General features: G+C 44.6%; 1 protein-coding gene across 1 annotated transcript in view; it reads right to left on the reverse strand.

The window, feature by feature from the left end:
• Positions 1–4,309: 4,309 nt before the first annotated feature.
• The window catches only part of LOC134563378 (ubiquitin-like modifier-activating enzyme 6), an 81,377-nt gene continuing 68,163 nt past the window's right edge, over positions 4,310–17,523 (reverse strand). The window contains 7 exon segments of the mRNA XM_063421263.1: positions 4,310–4,498; positions 5,764–5,858; positions 6,245–6,332; positions 7,101–7,228; positions 8,362–8,552; positions 9,648–9,652; positions 9,957–10,072. Of these exon segments, the coding sequence (XP_063277333.1) occupies positions 4,363–4,498; positions 5,764–5,858; positions 6,245–6,332; positions 7,101–7,228; positions 8,362–8,552; positions 9,648–9,652; positions 9,957–10,072 (759 nt within the window). The 3' untranslated portion in view covers positions 4,310–4,362.

Raw genomic sequence — 17,523 nt, forward strand, 5'->3', positions numbered from 1 at the left:
AATTTGAAGGTCCCTTCCAGGTATTGCTAACTACACATACTGCGGTACGAACTCAAGAGAAAGGCTGGACACGTATCACCAGAGTTAAGGGACCTGTACAGCCTCCCGATAATAGATCGAACTAATCTGCACCATCTGCAGAACTAGCAGCGAAAACCTCATCCACTGATCCACCAGAGTGGGTTTTAACCCAAGGCCCAAAAGACTTAAAGATAACTCTCAAAAAAAACCCGAGAGTTGGCAGAGATTGAAAATTGAAAACCAGGTTTGAAGAAAGACTAAAAAGTTTGTTAGAAGTGTTTTAAAGCTCTTAGTGTCACTGTTATAAAAGTTAAAAAGTTTGTTAGTATAATAGTGTTAAAAAAAAATAAAAAAGGTTTATTGTGTATTAACACCAGGTTACTGATTTATTGAGAAAATGATTTATTGTAATAGTGTTGAGAAAGTGTTTTTAAAGTTCCTAGAAGTAACAAAGGTTAAGTCATTTTAAGAGTTAAAACATCCCCCTTAGGGAATTTTACACAGCTTAAATCTTCTATGGAGCATTCCCTAAGGGGCACTAAAATAGTAGGGAAAAAGGGAGTGAGACAGCTAATTGTTGAAGGAGGACTCTAAAGTCACTGAGAAACCTCTCTGACCCAAGAGGCAAGACCGGGTAAGCAAGAACTGAAAGGATGGCTCTTACCGGGCTCTTGGAAGGGCTAGTGCTAATACTACTCATGAGAAGCACTCTCAGGAGAGGTGTGAATGCCTGCACCAAGTGCTACCATCCCATATATGATGGAGAAAATCTTAAGTCCTTAGAGTCCACACCAACCTGAATCCTGGCTGTTTTAACCATTCCCAATTAAGTACCTGTCAGGAAGACGAGAAAGTTTATTGGCTTGCCAGAAATACAGCCTCCTATAGGCAGCGCCTGTTTGGAGAATGCCCCATAGAAGATACCTGGTTTTGCTTTGAGCACGAAGCAGAGACGGATTAGTAGACCTAGTAAAAGAAAAACAATTGACAACAAAAGAAAAAGATAATTTAGACATCCCCCTAGGAAAGAACCTATTTATACACCTAGTAGAAGGAATTAGCAAAGAGTTAAACCTGACTAATTGTTTGGTTTGTGGCAATATCCAAATGACTGAAATTTGGCCATGGGAAGGAATCAGTTTGAGTCCGTTAGAAATTTTAAGATGGAAACAAATTAGGCAGGAACCAGAACCACAAATCCTGGGATCAAGGGGGAAGGAAAAATGGGATTTGAAGTCGAGAGTAATTGGGGAAGAATGTATCATGAGAACAGAGAAAAGATATATTACTCCTGTGGGGAAAATGATATGTAAAAGATAATAGTAGAAAATCTGAGTACAGAGTGGATCCCAAGAGAGCCAAATAGATATTGGGCTATTGGAAAGAAAGAAAAAGAGTGCATTTACCATAAAGGATACAAATTACACAAGTGTGCAGATAAAGAAATAAACCCCTTCTGGGAAATAAAAGACTACCAAAATTTTGGGAATTCCCATTTGAAACAAGACATGAGTTTTGGGAAGTTCCAGAACATTTATTTTGGATCTGTGGAGACAGCATATACTAAACTACCTGGGTACTGGGCAAGGAGTTGCACTATAGGGATTATTAAACCAGCTTTCTTCCTGTTGCTGAAAGAATCAGGAGCACATCTAGGAGTCTCAGTGTATGATGACTTAAAAAATATCAGTAAGAAAAAGAAAAGTACAACTGAGATAGGGGGCTCCCAGGAGTGGAGAAACCAAGTTTGGACCCCAGAAAAAATCATTGAAACCTACAGGCCAGCTACTTGGGCCCGAGATGAGTCCTGGGGATACCATACCCCAATTCATATGCTGGACCGAATTATCAGGCTCCAGGCAGTACTGGAAATGGTCTCTAACCAGACAGCCCTCGCACTTAACCATGTAAGTGATCAGTTAACCCAGACAAAAGCAGTAATATATCAAATCAGGCTAGCTGTAGACTACTTACTGGCCAGTGAAGGTGAGATATGCGGGAAATTCAATTTTTCTGAGTGCTGCCTGGAGATTGATGATAGGAGTGCAGTAATTAAAAATATCTTCAAAGAAATCCGAAAATTAGCCTACGTAGGTACCCAAGACTGGACTCCCCTAATGAATACTAACTGGTGGGACAACTTTTGGTCTTTTCAAGGGACCTGGTGGAAGAAAGCTGCATTCATAATAGTCTGTGCAATTACTGGATTACTATTTTTGCCCTGTTTACTCCCCTGCTTAGTCCGAGCAATAACCTCCACAGTTCAACCAAGTATCCAAATCCCCTAAGTAGTTAATCAGAGACAAGCAAAAATCATGTTGGCAGAGAGCCAAGAGCAGGAACATCAGAATGCAAAAGAAATATATAATAAATTCCAAAAACTCAAAAAATTCTGCTTTCAAGAACAAGAGACAGTAAATTGATGCGGGCATAAGCCCGATCGAAGAAATAGAGAGGGGAATTGTTATGAACAAGTTTATAAGTTAATCGATTGTTATCATGTTCTGTTAATTGTTAAATGTTACCATGTCAAATGTTGATCCCCAAGATGAATGCATAGACTGTTAATTACCCTAAGAAACGGTCCTTTAGTACCCTTTTCCCATTGGGTATTAGCCTTTGTTTCCCAAAATGGCGTGCATAATATGCAAATAAAAGGACACTAAGGACACTGGGTACTACTTAAAACAAAAACCCCTTGAGACAACAAGCCAATGCAAAATCTGAGACTAGAAGTAGTACCCCCAGACTGGCGTAGCAGCAGAGAAGATAGGACCCCCAACCAAAGCAACTCCACCATGTCACTGCAACCTAAACAGTTCTTCACCTGCAGGACCCCCCCCCCCCAGACAATGAGCTCAATAGGACTTCCCAGGCACGCCCGTGAGGATGGAAGCCCCAGCTCTGCTGTCTAGCAAAGCTGCCCACCTCCTCCTCGACGTTGCCAAAGGAAGGGAGCAGTGGCAGTGCGCGCGACCCCACAGGCCCAGAGCTGATTTCTTAATGAAGGCATTAAAAAGGAGCAGGTCTCCTTGCCCTTGTTTATTTCAGCCGCCAGGGCTTTATCGTCCATAAGCTGCAGCAACCGTGTCAGGAGGGTTGATAGGAGTCCCCAGCATGGTCCTTTTGCAGGCAGACTAGCTGCTTGTAGCTCTTAAAAACTCCCTCCCATGAAGAATGAAGAGACTTGTGATGGTAGATGTTAGCTTAGTAGTAAGCCAGTCCCCTTACTGGGAGTTTCCCTCCCCGAAGCCTTTTACCTCCATGTAAGATGGGAGATGGGGGTTCCATGAGGTGTAGCAGTCTGCGGGAGTCTTACGGGGCGCAGCGCCATGCTGTCCTCTCTGGTTGCTCGCAAATCTCCACCATTAGTTGCATCGCATGGCAACAGTGACCATCGTGTCCAGAGATACAGCCACCTGCAGGGAAACTGACGAGACAAGTCTCTCTTTGGTTAAGCACGAGGATCCATTTTTATTTCCCCCCCAGATCGGGGAGGGGGAGGAAGGTGTGGGGGAGAAAACAGAAGGGGGAACGGAAGGGGCAGAAGAACGGAAGAGACCACAGGGGCCAATTCGTGAGGTTTTATAGGGTGTTGAAGGGGCAGAGTTTTAGGGTTTGGGTCAAAGGAGGGGTAAACACAAGGAGAGTAAGATCAGATTTCAGCCTCCTAGAAAAGGGAGGGTTCCACATTAGTGCAGATAATCAACAATTCCAGCTCTCTGGACTTCAGGGAAGTTTTGACATTTTACACCCCCTCCCTATGTTTCCATGCTGAGACTGTCACAAGATAGCTGTGCTGACCACGGCACCACTAACCAGCCACACAAGAAAGCAGTTCCTCTCCTTTTAAGTGAGAGTTTAAGCCTTTCAGATGGATTAAACCTCAGGTGTAGATGGCAAGAATGGAATTCTTGTTTGAGAATGAAGTAACATGAAATGAATTTGAGATGTTCTTAGAACACCAGGAGTATCATAAAAGGGTGCTTTTCCTATTTTTTGCAGTCTTCCCTAAGCAAATGCAAATTGGCTTATTTGCACATTGGGACCATTTCTTAGGTTCACCATTCTTCTTGCTTTCCTCAATACCAATCTTGCCTTTAAGGTAAGGACTGTACTGGACATTCCATCATGGAGTGACCATTCCTCCTTTGAGCAAATAGGCTTGAAGAATACAAGAGCAGAAGAAACAAATTGAGTTGGTCTTCAGTGCAAAGCCACTGATTTTCACCATTTAATTAAGGCTTCACCAAAAAGAAATATATAGTACCATCTTTAACAGCTGAAAATTAGCACACTCCCAGAACAAATGGTCCATGAGTGACTTTTGTGTCTCTACCATCAATTGTCTTCCTGAACAAAGTAGTATCTTACAGGTGGCCCTGGCAAGTCTTCCTGTCCATCAGTCTCTGGAGCAAATGATACTGTCAAATCCACATACTTCTTATCAGCTGATGGTTTCACAAGCTTTTGCATCCTATAAAGAAATGAAGAACAGTTCATAAATGTACCAAGAGGATTGGCAGTGGGAATTCAGGGCCAGACTAGGAGGAATGTCACTGCCACCAATTTGTAGTGGCCCAGCATACTACAGACCAAATTCAAATAGAGAATAAGCCACCTCTAAATTGCACACAAAAGCTGTTCCTCCACCTAAGCTTCAGCAAATCATATTCCATTTTCCTGACAGACACAGCCCATTAAAGTCTCAGAGTAGTAAAAAATCTTGATATTCACAAGAAGGCAGCTTCATACCATGACTTTGACTTCATTACATACCCCACTCATTCAACATTATTTATATAGCTGTAAGAGAAAGCATATAAGCAACGTTTTTGGAGACAGGCTGTAAATTCTCATCTTAGTATGCCAGGCACTCTACAGCTTAGCAGCTCTTCTCACCCCGGGAGTTTGAAGTAGCTTACTCATACTTCTTTGCCTGATACCTACTAGCAGGCCTTTAAAACAGTACTGGTCAGTGCATCCACTTGCTTCAGCAAAGCCTGTGAGCACTGACTAGCACACACTTCACAGGAGCTGTAAGGAACAGATTTTGAGCTAAAGTAGTTCAATCCACAGGTGTAAGGCAGAACTAAACCTGGATGAGACCTGGCTGTTATTTTGCAAAGGCCTTCAGTCAAAACCCAGTGCTCTGCCTTCACATCCTGCCAAACTGTCAGGGTGAAACACCTCAATTTCCTGTCTGTAAGCAGTATTGCAAAGCCTTTGTGAATGTCATCATTTTTAAATGGGCGAAAGTGATGTAGAATCTCAAGCAATTACTATAACTGAACAGACTTCCAGAAATTGTAAACTGCAAGCAATACATTATTCAGAGCTAAGTTGCTAAACATCAGCATTAGTTTTAAGCCAGTTTCAAAAGGTTCTAGTAGCCTTGCTCTGCTTGAACCATGGTACATTCTTTCCACCCCAAAAATTACTGTCAGACTTCTTTAGCTTTCTCATTCTGGTATTCAACAGTTAAAGCAGCATTTTGCCAGTAGTTTCCTTTCCTCATCACAGAAGTTAATTTACTTCCTCTTTTTTTCTTTTCTTTTTTTTTTTACAAAAAGTAAGAAATTATCTTTTTTCTTTCCAGTATCTTTTTTCTTTCCAAAGTATTAATGGCTAGAAACCACTCTGAGAGAAAATACTGCTGTCAGACACGTCCTTTTGATATGAGCAATGAATATAATTTGTATGTGCATTGCATCCCTAAATCAATTTTCCAGTTATACTTACGTCAACTTTAATATTTTAATATGGCCTGGCATCACAGGAACATAGAGCATTTTGACTCCTTGTACAACCGTAGTTGGTTCAATTCCATATTTCTCCTGGAATTCACAAATTGAAACATGTTAGAAGACTAGAACAGCTGCCCAAACCTGCAGATACTACTGCTGCTAATACTACAGCTAATTATTCAAATCCATAGGATCCAAACCAGAAAACCTGCTAATGCATGGATGCTTACAAGAAGTTTTATTAAGATACATTTGAGCCAACTGAATTAACAAGGAATTTGAAAACAGGCTTGGATGCCTTTACTTAGAGACATCCCCATTGACATCAGCTATTACTAAAATTATTCTGGTTTGAACAGTAACTTGATGGAAAGAAAAAAGCAAAACAGAACAGTTTGAACGAACAATTCAACAACCCAAAACAAGAAACTCCTTTTCTCTTGTCTTGTATTAACCCAGGACAGTAGAAAACTTACTCTGACAGCATTTATGAAGTCCAACAGAGTAAAATCCTCTTTCCCATAAATTGTCCATCTGTCCCAGATGGTAAATGATATCCCATTTCTGTTTTAAAAAGTGAAAGGTTGTTACTTTAGAATGTGAACTCGGTCACTCCCTTTAAAGGCATATTGAAGAACTACCATGTCTTCCTGGCAATGTGCTGCTGTTTAATCTTGAGCAAAAATCTTTTCCCTCTCTGCTGCCATTTCTCCAGCCCTCTGACCTTGCTAAGCAAAAGACACAGTAAGACCTCTAAGTAAACATGGTATCTGACAATGAAGTTACTGAGTTTTCAGACCTACTGAAAAATAGCTCTTGTATTGAACAAGATGTTTCCTAAGAACAATACTACACATCTACCTTCTCTAGATTTTTAAATTCTCACAAGTAACAGCTTCCACTGAAAACCAAACTAAGCCTTTTAACCCACTATTTTTTAAACTAGGACAGATGGACTGCATTTTCCAAACAGGAAATTCTTGGGCAATGCATTATGGGACACCCTTGGCAGTATTACAAGGATCACTTACCTCTACCAGAACACAGTAAGTAGATAGCAGAGTTTGATAGCAAGTGTGAAGCAATTCATCATCTTCCAAGATTAAACAACAAAAAAATACCCTTGAATATCTAGAATGCTTAACTGGAGTATGGCCATGAGCTGTGGTTCCATCATAGCTTTGCTATGTGAGCACATAACGCCTCAATGTGGCTATCTGGATTTAGTAACTATTCAAATTTCACACTTGTCGGAATGGTTCAGGAAGTTCTAAGCATCAATTAGTATGTTTCCAAGTATTGTCCTTGCCCTTCTGACATTGTCCTTCCTACCTGATTTCCATTCTTCTTACTTCAGCAGTTTCTGTAAAGACCATTATGGGAATGGCTAGGTTCAGAAAACAGTTCTTACATGCATCAGCTGGGTAGCCACCGACAACTTTGATGAGTTCCAGTGCAACCTGCAGTAAATTAGAATTTACTTATTAGGTTTTAGTGTTATCAACTCTAGTGTAGTTAAGAGGCCAGCAACTACCAAGGAAGTTGTTAATGAGATCAGCCTTTGTCCAATCAGCAGAATAAATAACATGGAAATACAACCCACTATGCCACAGAAATTCTGTTGCAGTGAAGGGAAATACTTAAAATATTCAAAACTGTTCTTCATGTAGTACTCTTCCAAAATAGTTTGGTTCACGCAATCTCCACAAAGCATGAAGTTCTGTTGAGATGCCTGAACGTGAACTACTACAGAACAGATCCTTTCCACTCTTGGCAGTGGCATTCTGTTGGAAGTTAGTATTAATGGCCAAAAAGAAACCAAAATGCCAAATTCCAACCCATCTTTCTGTGCTGCAAATCAAAAATAAAAGCACCAAAGGCTCACCATGTTAAGGAAACTTCCCTTTTTGACCATTCAGGAGCCACTCTAGCAGCCACACTCACACCACCAAAGACTTTCACTGCTGGGACTGAATCCCCTTCACAGTGGGTGGCTTCTCAATCACTGCCTTGCTACTCATCCCACTCTCACAGCCAGACAAGGTTTCCTTGCTGGCTGGATCCTGGGTTTCCCTTGGCAGAGTCTCAGACTTCTGGTTTCCTTAAATAATCTTATCATGGTGTAGCAACAGAATAACAACTCAAGCTGGTGCCTTGGAGAAGGGGTCCTGAACAAAGGACTACCTGGGCTTTTTTACCCTTACAGTCTGTCTGCTCAATAGTCCAGGGTCTTCCAGCTCAGTCCTTGGCTCCTGCTGTGTCGCTGAGTGTCTGGTCACTGGGCTGGGCCACAGGTCCCCGTGCCCTTTGTTGTGCAAAGGGTCAGTATCAGTTCATGACCTCTTGCCTGAGGCTCCCACCCAGAGCTCAACAGCTGGCACTGCAGCTCCACACTGAGCTACCTGCACATGTATTCCTCAACAACCACATCTAGAACCAAACATGACCTTTGCTATTGGTACATCAGAAATAAATCCATGTCTTTAAATGAGCCTCTGTCAGGGTAGTAGTAATCAATACCCAGACAATAAACAGCAGTTTTAGGCAAGAAACAGTAAGAGAAAGAAATATGCATTTTAAAAATCAATCTCACCAGCCCTGATACTGCAGCAGTAGCTGTTGCAATGGCAGGAATAATCTTTCCAGCAATGCGCTTTATTTTGAACCGATCTGCTGGCTCGATGTACATCTTGGCTTGCAGGTTTGATGCTGCTGTTACGAAATCTATGTGCCCATTACTATCATCATCTTTCTCAAAGGAGATGGGCTTCATTTGCAAGTCAGCTGCTCATAAAAAAGAAAAAAAAAAAAAGAGCAAAAATTATTATTAGAAAACTGAAGATGTCCTAAACATAATTTAAAGGAACTAGAACCTTAACAAATTAAAAATTTCACATCCTGGAACTTGGTGCCTTACTAGTTTTCCTGTGCTAGGAAATGCCCCTCTCAATACCACTTGCTAAAAGTGAATAATGAAATAAACAGCAACAGAGCTCTGTAATTTTATTCTCCTTGCACCACCAAGAACAGATTTTGAATATTCCTATGGATGTTTCTCATACACCCCACCTCAATAAAGCTCCATTCTGTGAGAATTCCCTTTTAAAGCTTAGTTTATCTGCCAAAAATTCAATATATGGACTCAGTAGCATTGGAGTCAGAGTTTTGGGTTGACACTCCATGGGATTAGTTAGGGATAAGCTAATCTTTCTCCTTGATTCATGGGCTAAAAAAGCTTGCATGTAGTTGTTGCCGAGTGACCCCTTCATGTGGCCAGGCACAATAATGGGATGTGAGCATCCTCATTTTAAATCTAGAAGATGCTGAGGAAGACTCTTAACAGTCTTTACAATTTAGGGTAATTTCAGATTGAGAGCTCTAAGTAGTGACTCAGCCTTCTAATGCCCAAATCACTTGCAGTCCATCTGGGATCCACCCAGCACCCTTCCTCTCCTTAAGAGTTCAATTCCCCACTGCTGCATGCTCGCTGTCATCCATGTTGTAGTCACAAGCAAGCGTAACAGAAAGCCCTAAAATTTCCAGGAATCTCAGAAATACAGAACTGTAGGGTAATGTCAAGCAACAGGACAGGTATCTGCATGGCACTCCAGACAGCTTTACCTAATCAGCTCTACTTCTTGCAGAATTCCAGAATGGCTTCATCCAAAGACCTGAATGCCACTTGTGGCAAATGCAAATGCAGGGCATTACTAAACTATGAAGCTGGTTTACACTACTCACTTTCCAGAACTTTGTGGAATTGCATTTTATGGAAATGGTTTGCTCGGGCTCACCCCTGAAAAGTGTATGGTTTATCCCAAGTCTGTAACCTCCCTGCAGTATCGTGTATCTGTAACTCTATTGGCTGGAGAATCTTACCGCGCCTACTTTGAACCTCTGTGTTAAGGGTGCAAACGGAGAGGGCTCCTCCTCTTTTGCCCTGGTGGTCTTCGGAGACTGCTCTCTCCCCCTCCCTCACCCCTTCTCCCTCTCCCCCCTTCCCTTCCCCCTCTCCCTCAGGGAACATGCTGCCTTCCTGGGGTAAGACTCTGAATAAGCCCTCATCTGATCAGCACCTCAGCAGCCATCTGGAGTCTCTTTGCCTGCCAGCACGCGAACACCCACGACCCTAGAGTGTGGGGGCTCCCGGGGAACCCTCCCCGGGATCCCCCCCAAAATTTAAACTACAAGAGAACTTCATTGGATAGTATAGACTTCTCCAGCTGGAAAATCGCATTTCTTTCATCCTCACTGCTGATGGGAACATGATCTGGTTTTCTTGCAGTTTCATCAGTCTGTACAACCTGCAAGTGTGCACAGTTGTTGAGTAATGAAATACATGAACTTCATACAGCACAAGTGTCAAGTGTACTAAATTCCCTGTCTTCCTTGCAGGCTTTCCTCCCCAGCTCAAGAGAGACACGGATTTACTGGCTCAAGTCCAGCCAAGAACTTCTAAGAACATTAGAGGACAGGAGCATCTCTCATACGAGAAGCTGAGAGCTGTGATGGTTCAGATGAGAGAAGACAAGGGTCAGTGGGATCTTATCAATGTGTACAAGTATCTCATGGGGGGAAGTACAGAGAGCACAGCCAAACTCTTTTCACTGTGCCCAGTGACAGCACAAGGGCACAAACTGAAGCACATAAAATTCCCTAAGAAACATACAAAAACACTTGAAAGAAAAAGTACAAATAAAAACATCCCAGGCAAAACTCTGAGGATGGTTGAACACTGTCACAGGTAGCAGAGAGAGGCTGTGTAGTCTCTGTTCTCAGAGATATTCATCACCCAATGGGACAGCCCTTGATGACCTGCTCTAGCTGTCCCTGCTTAAGCAAGAGGATTGAACTAGGTGGTCTTCAGAGGTTCCCTCTAACCTTAACACGCTCTTATTTCCCTGAAACACATTATAATTTGTGTTAATTTCTCATTAGCATCAATGCAGTAATTGGAGATGTGGGATGTTGCATTCCCCTGGGAAATGGTTCCTCCCTCCCAAGAGACCCCTGGAGCCTTTAACCACTTAGTTTAACCCTTCCTCCCCTTTCTGACCCTATTGGCTGTGTTCCAATTATCTCTCCCTAGCAGAAGCCTAGATAAGGCCCTCTTCTTCCGCACTCGCCCTCTTTCCCCTCTGGAAACCACCTGGAATAAACGTCTTGAACTACATCTGTGGATCAGAGCCTCTTTTGGATCCTTTGTCCTGTCCCTGAAATATTCCTCCAAAGCCTTCTAAGGTCTTAGCTAGCATTGGAACATTGGAGGGGCTACAGGGGGATTTATTTCAGTTGGCACCCATAGTAGGTTTTTATGAATTATTAGAAACCCACGTATGAGCTAGAGACCTTTAACTGGGGTCTCAAAAGCTCTTTTGGGAAGATCAACTACCCTATAGCATTTTTAGCCAAATTCTGTAGCTATAAGTCTTTAGGGAGGAGTCCGTAGCTTGCTCAGTGTCCCAATTGCAAGTGGACTCAGGACAGGAACTTTGGATGCTACTGGCACGGCACCACGGTCCCAAAGGACAGGTAAGTCTCTCCGATTTGTGGTTACCCTGGGTATAACTTCCTAACTGGGAGGGAACAGTTTTTACCATCGGGATTGTGGCAATCCGGCGAGCAGGTGGGCGTTAGGACTCTGCTGCCAAGTTTGTGTAAATCGCTTTTTTTTTTTTTTCTGCAGAACCAGGGCTCCGTCACTGCGGAAGCCGCCCCGCCCGGCAGAGCCGCGTTTTTGGGGGTGAACACGGCACAAGAAGGCTCTCAGAAGCCAGGCAAAGGCGGCAGGACCCCCCCAGTGCCACTGGAGCTGGGAAAAAGTGGCACGAAAAGTGCTCCCGGCCCCGTGGTTCCCCCCCGCCTGTACTTGCAGTAACACAACAATATAGGACTGCCGTGCACGTTTACTGCATCTGAGGGTGGATATTGGACAAATAGCTTTCAAAAACATCAGAAATATGGGTGCACAGATATCTGTTGACCAAACGAGAGTATTAAAACAGCTTAAAGATGTTTTAATTAATGTTAGAATCTCAAAACAGCTGTTAAAACAATTTGTGTGCTGGCTATTAACAGAAAATACCAGAATCTGACGTTCAAAACATAGATTCTGTTTCATTTTGGGATGAAATTGGAGAGATACATTTAAAATCGAACAAGGTGATAAGATGGCATCTCTATTTATTCCAATATTTTCACAAGCTCGCAAGCAGCTATTAGACTTACAAAAAACCAGTCAGCCACAGACAAATTCTCCAGATAACCCCTTTCCTGATTCCCCAACCCTCCCTTATATCCTGGTCTAGATATCGCACCATCCTCCCAGTACCCTTTTAACACACCAGGTTTTCCTCAAGAACACAGTTCTGACTCCTCCAAGGGTGAAATGCCCTCCCAGGGCTTTGGTCAGGTTGCAGGTCCCCTGGGACCTACACCACACGTGTTGGACAGTAATGGCGTCAGCCATGTGCTTGCTCCTTCTTCCCACAATCCTTTCTTCCCCCCAAACCCCGCCCCTCCTCCATACCCCTTACCCAATCCCTTTGTGCCTTCGGCAGTCCTGCCCCACCCCTCCTCCCCCTGCCTCCCCCCAGGCTGCCGCGGCAGCAGTGAAGGGGGCGGGCCCGCCTCAACTCACAGCCGCGGCGGGGGGGGGGGGGGGCGATTTCCTCACGGCACGGGGACTGGAGCAGCCTTTCCCGGGGACCCAGGACACAGGGAGAGGGCTGCCTCTTGCCAGCCCCCCAGGGATTGCAAAGGCTGTACCTCCTATTTCCTCAGACACTGAGAGACCAGCAGAATTTTTAAGACGTCAGGCAAATGTTGATGAAAACATTTTCTCTGTAGCACCTGTCACGTACATCGGTAGGAGAAATGACACAAGGGCTTATCAGCCATTATCCTATCAGGATGAAAAGGAGCTTTATAAAATACAGCGAGAATTTGGCAGATCTAGTGCAATATTTAAGGGCATGATTCGAGCCACTTTTAATTCCAATGAGATGGTGCCCAGTGAAAAAAAAGACTTATTTAGATGTCTGTTATCTCCCTCAGAGTATGATCTGTGGGAAAGCATGTGGAAAAGAGCTTTAAAAACAGTATTACATGAGATTCAACAAACTCCTGGTGAAGCTAAAGACAATGATGGACATGATATCACACCTGATCACCTGTGTGGTGAAGGTGTCTGGCATTGTCCATAAAAAACACTCGAGTGTTATCCAAGCCAATTTTACTTAGGATCTGTGCTGTTGCAGAGAAAATGTTTTATCAGCTACCAACAATGGAAGGGAAGGGCAGCTATGTAAATATTAAGCAATTTGCTTCAGAGAATTTCTTGCAGTTTGCGGACCGTCTGAGAACACAAGTGGAATGACAAGTACCAGATCCGGTGGTGCAGGCAGAATTGATGAAGGAGATGGCTCAGAGGAATGCTAAGGAGACCTGTCGTAGAATTATTCTTAGCCTTCCCCTCGAACCATCCCCCAGTCTGTCACAGATGATAGAAGCCTGTGCAAAAAAAGCAGAATTGTTCTGCGCACCTGAAAGGAATCCAGGACCTGCACACCCACAGCCTACGGCAGCTGGGGTACCAAACCCAAGAAGGCAACCAATGTCACCAGACCAGCTGCAGCCCATCATCTGCCTCTGCTGCAAGAAACCGGGACACTGCCAGAACCTGCCCTCAAAACCACAAGCAGAAGAAATTCAACAAACAAAAAACCTGAATTTACAGCGTGTACCCGCTGTTGATAAAACAACGCACAAAGATATAAATATAGCGGGACTCACATTGGCAAATGCCTCTCTAAAAAAAAAAAGGGGAGGACAGGTCACACGATCTGGGGGTGCAGAAACATGTAAATGTTAAATGTTCAACTAACAAGGTTTGGCAGCCGCGAGGCCGATTCAGGCTCGTTACTACCACAGGTCTTCATTTCAGATCTACTGATTGGACAGTCATTACAGTGGACCTGTCAAACATCTCACAGGACCTGATGGTTTACCACATGGGACTGGACAGTGAGTGTTTTGTTATTGGGGACACAGCACACACACCCTTGGCGATTGAGGTAGCTCCCATGACCATTAAGGGAAAGATAACAGGCATCGTGTTGTTAGAACGCTGCACGCACCCACCCTTTTACCTGGCAGAGGGGCAAATCCTTGCCTAGGCCATTCCCGTTCCAGCAGCGATCACAGCAGAAGGAAAATCACTGGAAGTCTACTGGGCAGAGGTGGTGGGAGAGGATAAACCTTCTATGGCATCCAACCAAGCACGTGGGTCAGAGTGCCTCCAAGTGGCAGGAGTTCTGGACACGGGCGCGAACATCACAATACTGCAGCAGAGCATGTGGTCATAAAACTGGGAATTACAACAAGTGGCCGGCAAACTTCAGGGCATAGGAGGAATCACATTGGCAAGGATTTCAAAAAACATCATGCAAATTGAGGGACCTGCTGGAAAACTGGCAAATGTCCATCCATTCGTTGCAGATTATAAGGCTCCCCTGTGGGGGAGAGGCACCATGTCCCAGTGGGGAGTCCAATTGGTCATGCCTATGACACCCCAGGACTTTTGAAAATAGCCACTGTGGAGCGCCCTACCCAAAAGTTAAAGTGGTTGGAGAATACCCCAAGATGGGTAGCACAGTGGCCTTTGAGTAAAGAGAAGCTCAAGGCACTTGAGGAGCTCGTGGAAGAGCAATTGGCTCAAGGACACATCATAGAGACAAGCCCTTGGAATTCCCCAGTCTTTGTAGTAGAGAAACCGCAGAAGGACAATTGGAGGTTGCTCCATGATCTCCAAGAAATTAACAAAATTGTAAAAGACATGGGACCTCTCCAACTAGGCATGCCCACTCCAACAATGCTCCCTTGAGATTGGCAATTGGCTGTCCTAGACATCAAGGACTGTTTCTTCCAAATTCCATTGCACCCTGAAGATGCCCCATGGTTTGCATTCTTGGTTCCCACTGTTAATCGAGAAGCCCCAATGAAGCGTTATCACTGGAGAGTTCTGCCTCAGGGTCTGAAATCGAATCCTTTCATATGCCAACAGTATGTAGCCTCATTGCTGTCTCTGGTACACGCTGAGAGAAAAGAAGCCATCATCCTTCACTACATGGATGATGTGCTAGTGTGTGGCCCCAATGACTCTATACTCCAACACACGCTTGACCTAGTGGTTAAAGTTTTAACCTCTGCTGGATTTCAGTTGCAGGAAGACAAACGTCAAAGGATGCCACCGTGGAAGTACCTGGGTTTGCAAATCAGTGCAAGGACCGTTGTTACGCAGAATGTAGAAATTGATTGCAATCCAAAACCCCTAGTGGATCTCCACTCCCTGTGTGGGTCTTTGAATTGGGTAAGACCCTGGCTAGGCCTCACAAATCAAGATCTAGAACCCCTCTTCAATTTATTGAAGGGGGAGAAGGAGCTGGCTTCTCCCAGGGAGCTGACCCCAGAGGCGAAGACAGCAATCAAAAAGGTACAGAAGGCCTTGTCAGAGAGGCAGGCTCATTGGTGTGAGCCAAATGCGCCTTTCCATTTCATTGTTATAGGAAAGCTGCCACATTTGCATGGTTTGATTTTCCAATGGATTGAGGAGCAGAGAGAGTCACTCTTGATCATAGAGTGGCTCTTCCTCTCTCACCAAAGATCCAAGACCATCACAGAGCCACAGGAGCTGATAGCGCAGCTGATTCGGAAGGCCAGGGTGAGATTGTGTGAATTGGCTGGTTGTGACTTTGCACGTATTCACCTCCCGGTCAGACTTTCTGAGGAGGGAAAGAACTCTCCTGAGAGATTGACCAAAGAGATGTTTGAGCATTTGCTCCAGAGCAATGCCAGTCTCCAATTATCTCTGGACAGCTACAGAGGACAAATATCAGTCCATGCCCCGTCCCACAAGTTGTTAAATGAGGAATTCCACCTCATTCCTCATGAGAAAAGGAGTCGGAGACCACTCAAAGTTCTCATAGTTTTCACGGACGCATCTGGGGCTTCCAACAAGTCGGCGATGACTTGGAGGAACCCATGGACTCAACATTGGGAAGCTGATGTTGAGTTTGTGGAGGAATCCCCCCAAGTGGCTGAACTGGCCGCAGTGGTAAGAGCTTTTGAGAAGTTCTCGGAGCCAATTCATTTCGTAACCGACTCTGCCTACATGGCGGGAGTAGTGTCCAGAGGGGAGCAGGCCGTGCTCAACGAAATAGAGAATGAGCATCTCTTCAGATTGCTTTCAAGGCTAATTTATTTAGTTTCTCATCGAGAGCATCCGTTTTATGTGATGCATGTGAGGTCACACACTGATTTGCCAGGTGAGATAGCAGAAGGGAATCGTCAGGCAGACTCCCTTGCTGCACCAATTGAAAAAGCACATCTCCCTGACGTCTTCCAACAGGCAAAACTGACTCACCAACATTACCATCAAAATGTGCCGGCTCTGATCTGACAATTCCAGCTAACATGGAGTCGGGCTCGAGCCATTGTGGCCACCTGTCCCAACTGCCAGCTCCAGGCCATGCCATCGATGGGCATGGGGGTTAACCCCAGAAGCCTTGGCAGCTGTGAAGTGTGGCAGACAGACATCACACACATTCCTAGTTTTGGTCACCTCAAATATGTTCATGGGAGCATTGACACATGCCTCTGCCCATGCAGGAGAAAAGTCTGTACATGCCAAGCAGCACCTAGTGCAAGCTTTTTCAGTGTTGGGGATTCCAGAAAAAATCAAAACTGATAACAGCCCAGCGTACGTGTCCAAGGAGTTCCTAGAATTTGTCCAGCAGTGGGGAGTGGAACATAAAACTGGCATCCCCCACTCCCCCACAGGTCAAGCTGTGATTGAGCGTGCACACGAGATGCTCAAGCAGGTTTTGGCTAGGCAGAACACCTCAGCTGTGTGGATGTCTCCACAGCAGAAGCTCTGCACAGCCATGTTTACCATCAGTTTTCTAAATTGTTCATTTGAAAACATGAGTCCACCTGTGGTACATCATTTTAACAGTGGCAGTCAGTTCAAATTGTCTCAGCGTCCACCTGTCTTGATTAGGGATCCAGAAACTTGGGAAACCAAGGGTCCTTATGAGCTTGTGACCTGGGGTCGTGGCTATGCACATGTGGCTACTCCCTCAGGCCCTCGGTGGATTCTCCAGAAGTGGGTGAAACCTTTTGTCCCCAAAAATCCAGCTCCAGCAGAAGGGGATAAGAAGCAAGTAGCTGATGCTTCAAAGAGAAGACACCACCGGATGGAAGAAAAAGAATCTTCCTAGGTGTGGATTCCTTCCGGCAGAAACAGGAACCTTTTAAGATGTTTTAAAAATGTTTGGTTTTCCCTTTTAGAGAAAACCTACCTCCCACTCAACCCGGTGGTGAACCCCATTCAAGTTGTCATCCTGCTAATGCTGAACAGTCTGGCAGCTGCATGGATCGTCCCTCAGCCATGTCAGAACATCTGGGTGACCCTGGCACAGACACTTCAGCAGGAAAACATATGATTGTCCACTGCAGCAGCAAAGAACCCTATGTCTACCTGTCTGGTAGGAATTCCTTTGCAGGCTGGAGAATTTCCAGCAGGCTTGGACAAATACAAGTCCAACGAAATTCCAGAGGCACACACCCCACAACCACACAAAAATCATCAAAAGCAAGCTGCGGTGGTCATGAACCCCTTAGGGGAGTGGTTGCGGAGTTTGCCCAAGATGGCTCAGGAACCCCAAGAGTTAGAACTATTGGGTTCTTCCCCTGC

Source organism: Prinia subflava, chromosome W (genome assembly GCF_021018805.1).
Source record: "Prinia subflava isolate CZ2003 ecotype Zambia chromosome W, Cam_Psub_1.2, whole genome shotgun sequence".
Classification (NCBI taxonomy): domain Eukaryota; kingdom Metazoa; phylum Chordata; class Aves; order Passeriformes; family Cisticolidae; genus Prinia; species Prinia subflava.